This window comes from Macaca fascicularis, chromosome 15, assembly GCF_037993035.2.
Source record: "Macaca fascicularis isolate 582-1 chromosome 15, T2T-MFA8v1.1".
Lineage (NCBI taxonomy): Eukaryota > Metazoa > Chordata > Mammalia > Primates > Cercopithecidae > Macaca > Macaca fascicularis.
In genome coordinates this window covers 20,970,919-20,985,485 of record NC_088389.1, presented here as the reverse complement: position 1 = coordinate 20,985,485, position 14,567 = coordinate 20,970,919, and the positions used below count along the sequence as shown (strand labels likewise).

Genomic DNA, 14,567 nt, shown 5'->3' with positions numbered 1-14,567 from the left:
CTCCTTATACCTCAGTTAACTTGCCTATAAGATGAGGATGAGAATAGCACACTTTGTAGAGGTGGTGTGAGGTCACAGATTTAAAGGATTTAGCAGCAGCACTCACATGTGCTAAATAAAATGGTGGCATTATTATTATTAGGGACAAATAGGACCTAGAACTTGTAGGAGGAGCCATCTGTAGGGTGTTCATTCTAATACTGTCAGTTAAAGCTTTAGGAACCAAACATCTCCAACAGAACTCGAAACACATTGAAAATTTGGGGTCCTGGGCTTATACCCTATTCAGATGATTTCCCTCCAAAAAAATAGGAAATACCACGTCCATAATGACTGAGATTGCCCAGGCCACCAGAAGTCTTCGTCTTCAGTGCAGGCACTGAAGCACCCACTACTTTCTAATACTTCTTAATTTACCCTATGATTTATCCTACAGATTAGTCAGAAGAAGTTGAAAAAATACGAGAAAGAGTATCACACCATGAGGGAACAGCAGGCCCAGCAAGAAGACCCCATCGAGCGATTTGAGGTTTGTTTGCTTATGGCCTACGTGTGAGGAGCTCCCAGGCTTTCATTTCCTATGATTGTGCCTGTAACTAGCTTCATTGAGTCCTTTTTAAAATTCAGTTCCTCTGTAGGTTCAAGTTTTAGTTTGAGTTTGCAAATTAGCAAGCAAGATCTGTTTTTGTTTCAAACCAGCTGCCTGGTTTGTTATAGTTCAGTGGCTTTTCATCACGGTTAGTAAATAGTAGCTACTTGACAAGGTCACTTGAATCAGTTAAGTATTTCTTTATGGAGCTAGAAAATAAGTAATTGTTGATTTGGAAGCACATGAGGTCCAGCCATTTATCTTATTGTTTCCATAGGACTTAGAAATTTATTTTGAGGTTTAGCCCTGAGAAATGACATTTCCATCTGATTTTTATGTGTCTATAACTGGTTTCTTTCTACTCTTCAGCGGGAGAATAGGCGTCTACAAGAAGCTAACATGAGATTGGAACAGGAAAATGATGACTTAGCCCATGAGCTGGTGACCAGCAAGATTGCACTACGGAAGGACCTGGATAACGTAAGTCCAACGGGTCTGAAGGGAAAGACTGCACTGAGACACTTGACTTTTCCCCTCAAGAGATCCTGGAATTTTGGTATTCCTTATTCTAGCCACCTGTAAAGTTTCCCTCTTGTGATACAACTTGCTTGTCAGTGTCACTTCCCTCCTTTCCTTCAGGAATTATCTGTTGTCTCACAAAGCTCTCCTTACCACCTTCTTTTCTCATTGTGCACATAATCCTTGAGCTCCTTTCCCAAACATCATTTGATTAAGAGACTTTGTGGTTAATTCTTACATTACTATAATTGGCAGGAGCATTTAATCATCATAATTACCTTAACCTCCCCCCTCAGACAAATGATTTTGTTATCCTACATATTTTGTGCCTGTTGAAAAGGCACTGCCAGTTGGAATGCAGCTCAGTACCTCAGCAACTTACAGTTTTATCAGGAGTTTGTGTTGACAGATGTTTCATTTTTCTTTGCTTCTCCTAATCTTAACAATTTTGGAATGATGTCTTTTCTGGCAGAAACCCTTTACTATTTTCTGTACTACAAACTAACCTTAGAAGAAATGGTATAATCTCTCGATCATGGTTTAGGTCAGAAGTTGGCAAACATTTTCTGTAAAGGGATGGATAATAAGTGTTTGAGGCTTGTTGCCCTGTAGTCTCCATTGCTGCTACTTAGCAAAAGCAGACATAGATGATATGCAAATGAATGAGCATGTCTGTATTGCAATTAAAAGCTTTATTTACAAAAATAGGTGACAGGCTGGATTTGACCCTTGGGCTGTAGTTTGCCACCCCTTTAGATTTCCCTGCCAGGCTCCTAGGATTACCTTTTTGCTCATTGGTTTCCTAAAGTTCCAGGGATGGGCTCAGGCTGTTGAGGATTTTTATGGGGGTCTTACATTATATGCACTGAAATAGGGTCCATGAATTTCAGGATGTCCTTGACATCCACCAGAAGCGTAGGAACATTTTGTGTACTCATGCATTTCCTTGAAAGGCTGTGCTTTTGTTTAGTTCTCCTAGGTAGAAAGACTATGGTTTCATCAGATTCTCAAAGTGGTTAACAGGCAAGATAGAGCCCACAGTATCTACCAGTTCAGAAAATGTAGGATAGACCTGGATACTAATGCCAACTACTCTACTTTCAGCTTACCTTGGACACCCTGTAAAATGAGGGGTGGTAGAATAATAGCTATGTCACAGGGTATAGAGAGAATTACATAATTAGATGTATATGAAAGCATCATAAAAAAATCAGGCACAGGCAATGTTAGCTCCCTCTGCTTGTCTGCTTGTCATCTACAAATAACTGAATTTAACAGGGAAGGCTCCTCTTTGCAGTTTTTGTAGGGAGAATGTTTCAAGGTCATTAGCCCTCAATGACCAGAACCTGAGCTCTTTTGATGGCTTTTTGGCTTACCACAGTCTGCTCATCAGGGTTGAGTTTCCTCCTTACGGTGCAAATTCCCAGCATATCCTCTGTTCCTCTTTGTAGAAACACTATATGGGTCATTCACTCCCTGTTTGGGTATTTCTGCCTAGTGAGTGGAGGGAGGCAGGTGTACATGGAGCAGGGACTACTGAGGCAGGGCCAGAGGTGTGCGCCTAACACAGCCCTCAAAGCAGCTGGGGGTCATGCAGAAAGGAGAAAAGAAAGGAAAAGAAAAAAATACGGGTCTTGAACAGGAGCCTTTGTGTCCTACAATGAAATTAAGAGGCAGCTTAGGCCAAAATTCCAGGTGGATTTTTAGTTTGAGCTGTTGCATTTTCCAGTCTAACAGGCCCAGTATTAACAGTGACACCCACTAGTGAGTCATAGACTACTTATGTTCTTAAAACCTGCCCCTAAACAATATAAACCCTTTTTCAAGTCGTCTTATCCTGACACAGTAGTCAGAGAACTAGGTTTCATTCCTGATATTAGGAGTGCAAAATAATAAGAATTATAATATTAGCTCCCATTTACTGATGATTTGTGGTGCCAGGCACTATGATAAACATTTTACTAAACTTTCATCTCTCTCACCGTTACCTCAGCCTTGAGAGAACAGTAATGTACGTTCCATTTATGGATGAGGATTTTTTTTTTTGCAGCTATAAAACTTGAGATTCAGTTGAAGGCACCCAGGAAGAAGCAGAGCCAGGCCCATGGAACTGGAATGTCCAGGGTTTTTTTTTTTTTTTTTTTTTTACAGTGCCACCCTGTTTCCACAGTACATATGGGACAAGGAGCTATGAATCGATGTCATAACCATATCAAAAACATGAGGACCAGGGATTGTGACAGAAGGGCTAACATTTCTTGAGCACTTACCAAGTGCTAGGCACTGTTCTAAGTGCTTTCTATATATTATCAAATCCTCAGAGTAGCCCATGTTGTAGTAGGGATATAATTATGATCCCCATTTTACTGATGAGGAAACTGAAGCAAAAAGAGGTTAAATATCCCACACAGATCACCCAGCTACTGGCCAAGCCCTCAAATTGAAGGCCTGACACCAGAGCTCACCCTCCTACGCAGGCAGCAGGGCTCAGGAGCGTCACACCAGGGCCCATCCTGCAGTCATCTAAAATGCTGCAGAGACACACCTTTCCCACACTCACTTTCCCTTCCCAAGTTAGACTTCTCTCTATAGTTTCTTGTGAATCGTCACTGAAAATCAGCCAGATTCTTCCTCACTGAAGGGAGGATTGTGGGGCCCTTTCATTATATTTTTACTTTAGGGACTTAGGTTTTTGAAAGAACTTCATTCCTTTGAGCTCTTTCCTTCCTGCATCTCAGAGAAAAGCTCTGGTGTGAAGCTTTAAAATTTCCATAGCCCTCTTGTATTTTCAGTTAATTATACATCACTTTTGTTATTCATCACCTGTCACTTTTGCTGTTCTTCACACAGCAGCTGTGGAGAAATTCCATGACAGCCACTTAATTCCTAGGTGACCCCAATCATGACTGGACCTGACACTGGTGCTGAAAGGATGAGGGGAACCTATAGAAGGTCCCTGCAGAGCTGATAGGACCATGTTCGAGTCCCCTCTAGCAGGGTCACTCCTCTGTGTTGAGACAGATGTGGGAGTGAAGGAAACTGGCTGGTGAGCCCACCTGCTGTCCAGCAGGATGTGAACTCTGGCATGGCTGCTTATTAGTTCTGTGACATTTTGCAGATTGCTGAACTTGCCCCATTGAGTTAACTTGGCCCCTTTATTAAAAATCAATTGACCCTAAATTTGCAGGTTCACTTCTTGATTCTGTCTGCTCCATCTATTTGTGTGTCTATCCTTAAGTCAATACCACACTGTCTTGCTTACTGTAGCTTTATAATAAATCTTAAAATCAGTTCATGTGAGTTCTCTGACTTTGTTGTTCTTTGCATTTCTGTATCAGTGTTAGAATCAGCTTGTCAACTTCTAGAAATAAAAGCGTCTGGCTTTTGAGGGAGGTTCATGGAATCTGTAAATCAGTTTGGGGAGAATTGACATCTGAACAACAATTGAGGCTTTCAATCCAGAACATGTTAAATTTTTCATTTATTAAGGTCTTTTTCAGTTTCTCTCAGCAGCAATGTTTTTTAGTGTTCAATTTACAAGACATGCATGTTTTAATCTATTGTAAAGTGGTATTGTTTTTTAAATTTCATTTTCCAGTTGTGTATTGCTAGTCTCTAGAGATGCAACTGGTTTTTGTGTTGTGACCTTGTATCCTGTGACCTTGTAAAAACTCATTTGTTAGTCTGGCAACTTTTAAACGTATTTTTTGGGATTTTCCACATATATAATCATATCATCTCTGAATACAGTTTTTCTTCCTTTCATATTTATCTGCCTCTCTTTTTCTTGTCTCACTGCACTGACTAGCATCTTCAGAACGATGCTGAATGGTGAGAGTGGACATCATTGCCTGGTTCCAGACCTTAGCTGTAGGTTTTTCATAGAGTAGGTTGAAGAAATAAATTCTCCTCTGTTCCTGTTTGCTGAGAGTTTTTGTCATGAATGGGTGTTGAATTTTGTCACATGCTTTTCCTGTGTCTGTTGAGAGAATCATTTGGTACTTCTCCTTAATTCTATTAATATAGTGAAATAAATTCACTTTTCAATGTAAACCAACCTTGTATTCCTAGGATAAACTCCAGTTGGGGTTTCTATTTTTTATTAAAGATTTTAATTTTTATTAAATATTTATATGTTCATACGGAATATTTGGAGTTTTCTTTAATATTTTTGTCTGGTTTTGTCATTGGGGAATGCTGGCCTCATAAAATGAAGTGAGAAGTGTTCCCTCCTGCTTTCTTGAGGACTTTATGTATGATTGTTCTTTAATTAAATCTTTAGTTCCCTAGTGAAGTCATGCAGACCTGAAATTTTCTTTGCAGGAAATTAATTGTGAATTCTTTTTCTTTCTAGATATGGAGCGATGCAAATTTTCTAATTTTTTGTGTGTCTATTTTTATAATTTGTGTCTTTCAAGTAATTTATCCATTTCATCTTAAGTCTGTTGATATAAGGTTGTGTGTATTTCCTTATTCTCTTAATGTTTGCAAGATCTGTAGAGATGTTTCATTTTCATTCCTGATGTACGTCATTTCTTTTTCCCACTTTGACATAACCAGCCTAGCTAGAAGTTTATCAATTGTTTTGATCTTTTCAAAAGCCAGCTTTAGCCTGGGCAACATGGCAAAAATTAGCTGGCTGTGGTGTCACGTGCCTATATTCCCAGCTACATAGGAAGCTTAGGTGAGAGGATCACTTGAACCCAGGAGGCAAGGGCTGCAGTAAACCGAGATAATGCCACTGCACTCAGCCTGGGTGACAGAGTGAAACGTTGTCTCAAAAAGAAAAAAAAGCCAACTTTTGGTTTTATTGAGTTTTCTCTGTTGTCCTGTTTCATTGATTTCTGCTTTTACTTTCTTTGGGTTTCATTTGCTCTTTTTCTGGCTTCTTAAAGAGGAAGCTTGAATAACTCTGGACCTTCTTTTCTAAAATAAGCATTTAAAGTTATTAATCTCAGCCAGGCACAATGGCTCATTCCTGTAATCCTAGCATTTTGGAGGCCAAAGCAGGAAGATTGCTTGAGCCCAAGAGTTTGAGACCAGCCTGGGCAATATAGCAAGACTTCGTCTCTACAAAAAAATTTTGAAAAATAGCTGAGCATGGTGACACATGCCTATAGTCCCAGCTACTTGGGAGGCTGAGATGGGAGTATTGTTTGAGCCCAGGAGTTCAAGGTTACAGTGAGCTGTGATCGTACCACTGCATTTTAAAAAGCCTGGGCAACAGAATGTAACCCTGTCTCTTTGAAGAAAAAAAAATCATAAATCTCCATGTAAGCACTATTTTCAGCTGCATTCCACATACTCTGATGTGTTATGCTTTTATTTTCATTCAGTTCTTGTGATTTATTCTTTCACTTATACAAGTTTATTAGTAGTATGTAATTTAATTTCCAACTATTGTTTTTCCCAGAAACTTTTCTGTTGTTTTTCATTTAATTCTGTTGTGATCAGAGATAATATCCTGCCTGATTTTAATCCTTTTAAAATATACCGTTACTTATTTTATGGCTTATCATATAATCAGTTTGGGTGAATGTACCACATAGACTTGGAAAGTATATATGTTCTATTGTGAGTGGAGTGTACTGTGTCAGTTAGGCCAAATTGGTTGATAGTGTTCAAGTCTTATATAGAACGACTTGATTTTCTCTGGTGGTTCTGTCGCTTACTGAGAGAGCGCAGTGGAAGTTTCTGTGACTCTAATTGTGCATTTTTCTTTTTCTCCTTTTAGTTACGTAGGGATTTGTTTCATGTAATTTGAATTTCTGCATACATTTTGGATTGTTAACACTTTCTTAATGGAGTGACTCTTTTATCATTATGAAGTGTCCCTCTTTGTCCTTGGTAATATCCTTTGTCCTGAAATCTGCTATATCTGACATTTTTATAGCCAGTCCAGATTTCATGGTATTGTGTGGTATGTACATCTTTTTCCATCCTTTTACTTTTAACGTGTCTGTGTCTTTATATATAAAATGGGTTTTTGTTTTATCCAAATGATCATTTGTTTTCTATTTGTCCTCTTTGCATTTTTTTTCTCTTTCTGTATTCTTTGGTTTAATTAGGTATTTTCATTATTTCATTTTATCTCCTGTGTTGCCTGATAAGCTATTCTAGAGCTTCCTCTTCTCCAGAGCCCTGTCCCATGCCTTCCAGCCACCCTGACTTCCTGTCTCCTTAACCCTTTGAGGCTCTCATGCTCTGCTTGGAACCTAAGCAGAAAGTCAGGGTGAAAGCAGGACCTTGTTTGTTTTCTTCCTTCCAGAAACCTCAGTTCTGCATTTATTGTTCTCAGTGTCCGAAAATAGCTGTTTCATATGTTTTATCCAGTTTTCTGTTTATAGTAGGAGGATAAACTTGCTCCCTGTTAATCCTTCATGACTAGAAGTCTGGATTTATGTTTATTGTGACAAGATGCCCTCTCCTCATAGGCTGATGTAAATAGAATGTGCAGTGGGTATGGTGCCGTTAGAGGACCCTGGTTGGGTCAGGCCAGTATCCTCTGTGCACCTTCCCATTGGCATGACCTTGAGAGTCAGCTTTAGGAGTGGTGGCGCAAATGCTGGGCTCAATGTCAGAAGACTTGGTTTCAGATTCCAGCTATGCCACATGCTAGTGAGAGCTTGGGGAAATCACTTCCCTGCCTAACTGCTTTATAAACTGGGGATTTGGGGTGGGCAGGGAAGATTGTTGTGTTAGAAGACCCATTTCATCAGCAGGCTCCTCCATACTCCTCAGAATCAGTCTTAGTATGAATCATCATCTACCAAGGTAGTGATGATGAGAAAAGGACAGAACATAAGTGTGTAGCACATGCTTCAATGTAATGCTCAAAAGATGTTAACCGAGTCCAAGCGAGAGAGGATAGGTTGTTCTGTTGGTTAAAGTAAAATAGAATCTTTAACAGGACTTCATTCACCTTACTAGTTATTTTCCCTGTTGTTTGAGTCTCTTCATTTCCTTTTTTGATTGCTTCTTGGGTTTGAGCTAAAGAAGGAGATGATAAGCTACTCCCCATGAAGGACATAACTGCAGGGCCCAATTTAATTGCATGCATTTGCAATTTACCAGTAATTAATGGCCTTTTGAATCTGCATATCATGCCATTCTCAGTTCCCCCCTATTTTTCTCTCTCTTTTGAGATGGAGTCTCGCACTGTTGCCCAGGCTGGAGTGCAATGGCGCAATCTCAGCTCACTGCAACCTCCGCCTCCTGGGTTCAAGCGATTTTCCTGCCCTAGCCTCCCGAGTAGCTGGGATTACAGGTGCCTGTACCACGCCCAGCTAATTTTTTGTATATTTTTAGTAGAGACAGGGTTTCACTATGTTGGCTGGGCTTTTCTCAAATTCCTGACCTTGTGATCTGCCCACCTCGGCCTCCCAAGGTGCTGGGATTACAGGCATGAGCCACCGCGCCTGGCCCAGTTCCCCATTTAAGGACCCAGCTCTCTGGAACCTGTTTCTTCCAAAGAAGATACAGGAAAGGAAGTAGAGTATAGTGGAAAACTCAGTGGCCCAGTTACACTACTTTAGGTGATGTCAGAATTTCAGGGAAATCCTATCCACATCAGGAGCCCAGCAGAGACCCTCTGTATTTAGTCCTTGAGTCTCCTCTAATATGGTATAGTCAGTCATCCTTGGAGTGACCAGCACCAGGAACTCGTATGTCAGGCAAAAGTATATCATTTTCACTAGGACACACAGTTACACCCACTAGACCTTTGCATGCTTTAGAAAAAGACGGGTGGAGAGTGGCCATTAAAGATAAGAAAAAGTGCCAGGAAAGGGACTGCCTCCTTTATCAGGTAATAACAAGAAAAATGCCAGACGGGTTGGATGAAGCAGAGGAAACACAGTTTGGAGGAAGAAAACCAGTTTATTAATAATAATAATGGGCCGGGCGCGGTGGCTCAAGCCTGTAATCCCAGCACTTTGGGAGGCCGAGACGGGCGGATCACGAGGTCAGGAGATCAAGACCATCCTGGCTAACACGGTGAAACCCCGTCTCTACTAAAAAATACAAAAAACTAGCTGGGCGAGGTGGCAGGCGCCTGTAGTCCTAGCTACTCGGGAGGCTGAGGCAGGAGAATGGCGTAAACTCGGGCGGAGGAGCTTGCAGTGAGCTGAGATCCGGCCACTGCACTCCAGCTTGGGCGACAGAGCGAGACTCCGTCTCAAAAAAAAAAAATAAATAATAATAATAATAATGACGGCTACCTTTTATTGGTATTTACTGTATTCCAGGCACTGTGCTGAATGCTTTTCATGCCTTATCCCTCAGATGAAGAGCTGGAAGCTTAGAGAGGGTCTCAATGACTTGTCCAAGTGGCACATGGTCAGTGAACAATGGGCATTGAACCCAGGCTGTGATGCCAGAGGCTAAGCTCCTAACTAGTGCCCTGTACTACCTCTGAGCAAGAGACTGGGACAGGTACTTAGGCATGAGTGTATTCTCATTGCGACCCTGGGGATATAATTTCCCCTCTCTGAATCAGAGTTTCCCCATCATCTTAAGATGGGATTATGCTAAGTAATGTAAACCCTTTGCAGTTCCCAGTTCTTGTTTTGTGACAGCATATCTTAAATGTTTCAGGCTGAGGAAAAGGCAGATGCTCTGAATAAGGAGCTGCTGATGACCAAACAGAAGTTGATTGATGCAGAAGAAGAGAAAAGACGGCTGGAAGAAGAGTCTGCTCAGGTAAGGGAACACTCCTACATTCCTGTCTCACAAATGCTTGAGAATTGGGAGTTCAGCTGGTGGCTTCCTGTTGGCACTAGAAAACCTGGAGACACCTGGCTTCAGTTTCTCTCCAAAGACCTTTTTTTTTTTCCTACTATGTAAAATCCAATGGTTCCTAATTAAAGCCTAGGAGGAGACAGTGGGTTGAGGCCCATCCTTTGTTGGGGCAGGAGAATTTCTGTGTATCGGCATCTGAGTGTAACAATGAAGAGGGGGTAGAATTTCTGCAGAAGGAAAGCACACATCATATAATGCCTGGCTCTTTCCCTACTTGTCCTCTGCTGTCTCCCTCGTAGAGCAAGCTTGGGAAGTCTTGTTCTGAGCCAGTGCTCCATAGTCATTGGAGACACAGAGCTGCAGGCATGAGAAGAGCTCTGGGTGCTGTGCGCCCAGGAGCAACCCCCTCCCCTGTCGCACCTGGTCCTCCAGGAGGCAAGACTGGCTGGGGTGAGAGACTGCAAAGCCCTTTCTACAGAAACCATGAGATGCTGAAAACCCGCAGTCCTCTTATGAGCTCTTTGGTTTGTGCCTGGTTTGTGCTGCCGTCTCAGTGAAGGTCCACAGGTTGGCTTGTACTGGCAGGGAAGACCTTCAGCAGAAGCCTCAATCTGAAATGGGGTCTGACGTTTTTGGAAGTTTTAACTGTTCTCTCCCTCTCCTGCATCAGGAACAGGGGATTAGTGCTGCCAAGATTGAAGGAAGAAGGTAGCTGAATTAGAGGACTTCCAGGGTTTGGTTCAGCACTTTTTGGGTAGCCTAGCACTAAGCGATTGGTGACAGAACTTCCTTTTTTTTTATGTTAACATAGTCACTTTTGCCTTTTTATATGTGCAGTTAAAAGAAATGTGCCGTCGGGAACTTGACAAGGCAGAATCTGAGATTAAAAAAAACAGTTCTATCATTGGTGACTATAAGCAGGTAAGTTCCAGTACCCTGGGACTGGGCTGTGTAATCTGGAAGCCTGTAGTCGGGAAAAAATGTATACCCACCCCCACCCCCAAACCCAAATGCAAGCACTCTGGTTTCCTATCCTGGCTCTGCCCCTTGCATTGACAAGTGGCTTCACTTATTCTCAGTTGTAAAAGAAGGAAAATCATCCCTGTCTGGGAAGGTTGTTACGAGGATTTAAAAAGACCATGTTTGTAGAGTGCCTGGCAGTGCCCAGCACAGAGTAGGTACTTAAAACCACAGTATGTTTTGGTGTGTATTTCAGATTCAGAATTATGAACTTTTGTTTATGTGTAGTTTTAAACCGGTTCTCTCCCTGACTGGTTGAGTTTTAAGAACATAACAAATGGTCATTTTCCCTCCTACACTAGGATCTCATGCTAGCTTATGAGTCTGGCAGGTGTTCAGAAACCATTGGCCATTGAGTGTGGTGCTGCTTGGTTTCTGCAAGTCCTAGGCCAGTGAATGCAGAGGCGGCATACCTAGAAGAACCCCTACTTATCCACCAACTTCATATCCCCTCTTGAGTGGTAGCAGCCTATTTGCTACTATGTTAATTCCAATTTACATATTCCAGCTTCCACTACAGAATTTATGCAAATGATTACAGTTGCTCAAGAGATTATTGTTTTATATTTGTTTCTTTAGATTTGTTCTCAGTTGAGTGAAAGACTGGAGAAGCAGCAGACAGCCAATAAGGTGGAAATTGAGAAAATTCGGGTAAGACTTATCTTTACCTAAAAGATTTTATACCACCTACTTCATTTTATGGCTGTATAAACAGGTTTTGGGAGGAGGCAGTTGATTTCAAAAGAGAGAGAATCTAAGCAATAAGGCACCTGTCACAGGTCCTGGCTCTGTAGTTAACAACTAACATTATGCCTGTTTTCTCTGGAAGGGCGTACAGATGAAATTAAACAAGCTCTAGCTTTAGCTCTCAACGTGCAAGTGCCCCCACGATTTCCAAATGTTGTCTGTAAGGCAGTCGGTGTCAGCAGTGTGATGCTGAGGAGAGGGAGTCATGCAAGTGACAGGTCTTGCTTGAGGTGGTCGGAGTGCAGAGGTCAGAACCATGTGCTGTGGCTTGTCACTCTCCAGTGTTGTTCTGAGTTCATGCCTTCTGCTGTAGCATATCCAAGTACAATGAGGACCTTAGTTTATTTATTTATTTTATTTTTAGAGACAGGGTCTCACTGTGTTGCCCAGGCTGGCCTTGAAATCCTGGGCTCAAGTGAAATCCCTACCTCAGCCTGAGCTGCTGGACTCCAGGTGGGCACCATTGTGCCCAGTTTAGAACTTTAATTGTTTAATGTTTTGTTGGCAGCTTAGGAGCTTTTATAATGTGGTGCTTTCTTTCTTTAAGCTCTACCTATATTACAGTACTTGTCAGATTTTACTAAGATAAACAATTTACTGAAAGGTACCTCACTAACATATTTACAGCTCAGAGGACAGGAACTTGGGTAGGTTCTGTGCTCATGGCCATGTTTGCGCAAAGCAACATTATACCTGGAGCAAGATGACACTGGCCTTCGTCATAATTAATGTTTAACCAGATCTGTTTTTGTGTGTTTTTTTGTTTGTTTTGAGACGGAGTCTTACTCTTGTCACCTAGGCTAGAGTGCAGTGGCGCCATCTCGGCTCACTGCAACCTCTGCCTCCTGGGTTCAAGCTGTTCTCCTGCCTCGCCTCCCAGCTAGCTGGGATTACAGGCTTGTGCCACCACGCCAGCTAATTTTTGTATTTTTAGTAGAGACAGGGTTTCACCATCTTGGCCAGGCTGGTCTTGAACTCCTGACCTCGTGATCCACCCGCCTTGGCCTCCCAGAGTGCTGGGATTACAGCTGTGAGCCACCATGGCTGGCTATCCAGATCTGGTTTTTAAATATAACTTATTTTCTGATTCTAAAACTTTAATATTCTTGCAGAAAATTTGGAAGAGTAAATAAGGGAAAAAAGCCCTTATGATCCATTTTCCACATATAACATCATTATTAACACTGTGGTGTGTATTCTTTCAATCTTTGTTCTGTGTTTAACATATAAAATTTCATTCATTCTAAGATAAGCATTTTTTTCCACATTTAAACATCTTTGAAAGTGGGATGTTTTATAATTGGCTTTTTGTGGTTTAACTGGCAGAATGTTTTCTTAGAGGAACATAAAATGACATTTCTTATAGTTAATGGCATCTTATTTTGATGAAATGTGGAATACATTTTATTTGTAATCATAGTTTATGTACATTTTTGTGTTCTATTTCAACCACTATGCATCCATTTTCCAATGTTATAAAAAGTTCCTCAAAAACCTTTTAGAGGCGGTGTACTTCCTTGTATAAATATAGCACAGTATATTTAATATTTAATTGTTTTGAATAGTTTATCCGCTGCTTTTTTGCCTGTCTCCAGTTCTATAGTGAAAATTTTGTACATAAATTTTTATCTAGTTAACAGCTTCATTTTTCACCCTGGGTTCCTAGAAGTGAGATTACTGAATTAAGACAATGGTATTTTTATTATTTTTGGTATATAATACCAAGTGGCTTTTCCAGTAGGTTATCTGCTAGTTTACAAAGAGCACAGGTTTTCAGAAACTGTAGTGCTCAACAGAGAAGCCGTCTCTTGGCGTCCCCCAAAGGGGATGCTCACACCATCCTAAAGGGCCAGTTCCTCTTCTTTGCATCTTCACATCTAACATTCAATTTCAGCAAAAAGTGGATGACTGTGAGCGGTGCCGGGAATTTTTCAACAAAGAAGGGCGTGTAAAAGGCATAAGCTCAACCAAGGAGGTTTTAGATGAGGACACGGATGAAGAGAAAGAGACGCTCAAGAACCAGCTGAGAGAGATGGAGCTAGAACTGGCACAGACCAAACTCCAGCTGGTGGAGGCCGAGTGTAAGATACAGGTAACAGCAGCCAAGCTCAGACACGTGCCTGCGGGCTGAGTTTCCTGATGTGGACTAGAAGCCCCAGAAATTATCTTTATGGTTTGGGTTTTTCCCTACCTTCTAAACTTTGATCACAGTTGTCATGAAAAGAAATACAGGACTTGTTATTGGCCAGTGGATGTCTCATCAGTATTTGCCCTGTCTTGAGGATTTTCACTTTGTCATATTGAGAATGATACACAGAGCTTGGAATCTTTTGATGGGATGAGAAGACAGTGCTTTAGAAACACAGCTCTACCACTGAACTGTTTGACCTTGGGTTAGTAACCTCCCTACATCTCAGGTTCCTTATCTACAAATGGAAATGATGAGTCCCTATCTGATGGGTTGGTTTGAGGACTAAGTAAGATAGTGTGCACAAATGGCTTGGCAGAATGCTGGGGGCTTTATAAATGCAAGCTTTTATTGTTCCAGTTCCCACCACTTAACTAGCTTCGTGACTGTGAATATGCTACCTGTCTGAACCTCCTTTCCTGATAAAGAAGTTAGGGCTTGTTTTGGTCATCTTTATATGCGTTGGTAGGTCCACCAGCACCTCTAAACCCTAAGCACTGTTTATGGACAGTTCAGGATAAAAGCTTTAGGGCTGATTCTCCCTCACTGCACACATTCACTGGGCATCTGCTCTTTGGCAGGCCCTGTTATAGGTCTGGGACTGCAAAGCTAACACCTGGTAGTGTGACTACCCAGGATAATCAGGAAAGGCATCACCAAAGCAGCAGTAGCTGTGCTGTGATCAAAGAATGCACAGGGATTGTAGCTACAGGAGAGGGAGAACAGTGGCAATTCCAGGCAGAGGGAGTGGCATGTTCACAGCAC

The 14,567-nt window shown here is 41.5% G+C and overlaps 1 protein-coding gene across 20 annotated transcripts in view; it reads left to right on the top strand.

Annotated features, from left to right (window-relative positions):
• RABGAP1 (RAB GTPase activating protein 1) overlaps positions 1-14,567 on the top strand; it is a 175,632-nt gene that overhangs the window by 158,865 nt on the left and 2,200 nt on the right. For all 20 annotated transcript variants that reach the window (XM_074016618.1, XM_074016616.1, XM_065530107.1 and 17 more), the window contains 6 exons: positions 437-529; positions 959-1,069; positions 9,704-9,808; positions 10,685-10,768; positions 11,447-11,518; positions 13,509-13,706. In XM_074016618.1, the coding sequence (XP_073872719.1) occupies positions 437-529; positions 959-1,069; positions 9,704-9,808; positions 10,685-10,768; positions 11,447-11,518; positions 13,509-13,706 (663 nt within the window). The remainder of the gene's footprint in view (positions 1-436; positions 530-958; positions 1,070-9,703; positions 9,809-10,684; positions 10,769-11,446; positions 11,519-13,508; positions 13,707-14,567) is intronic.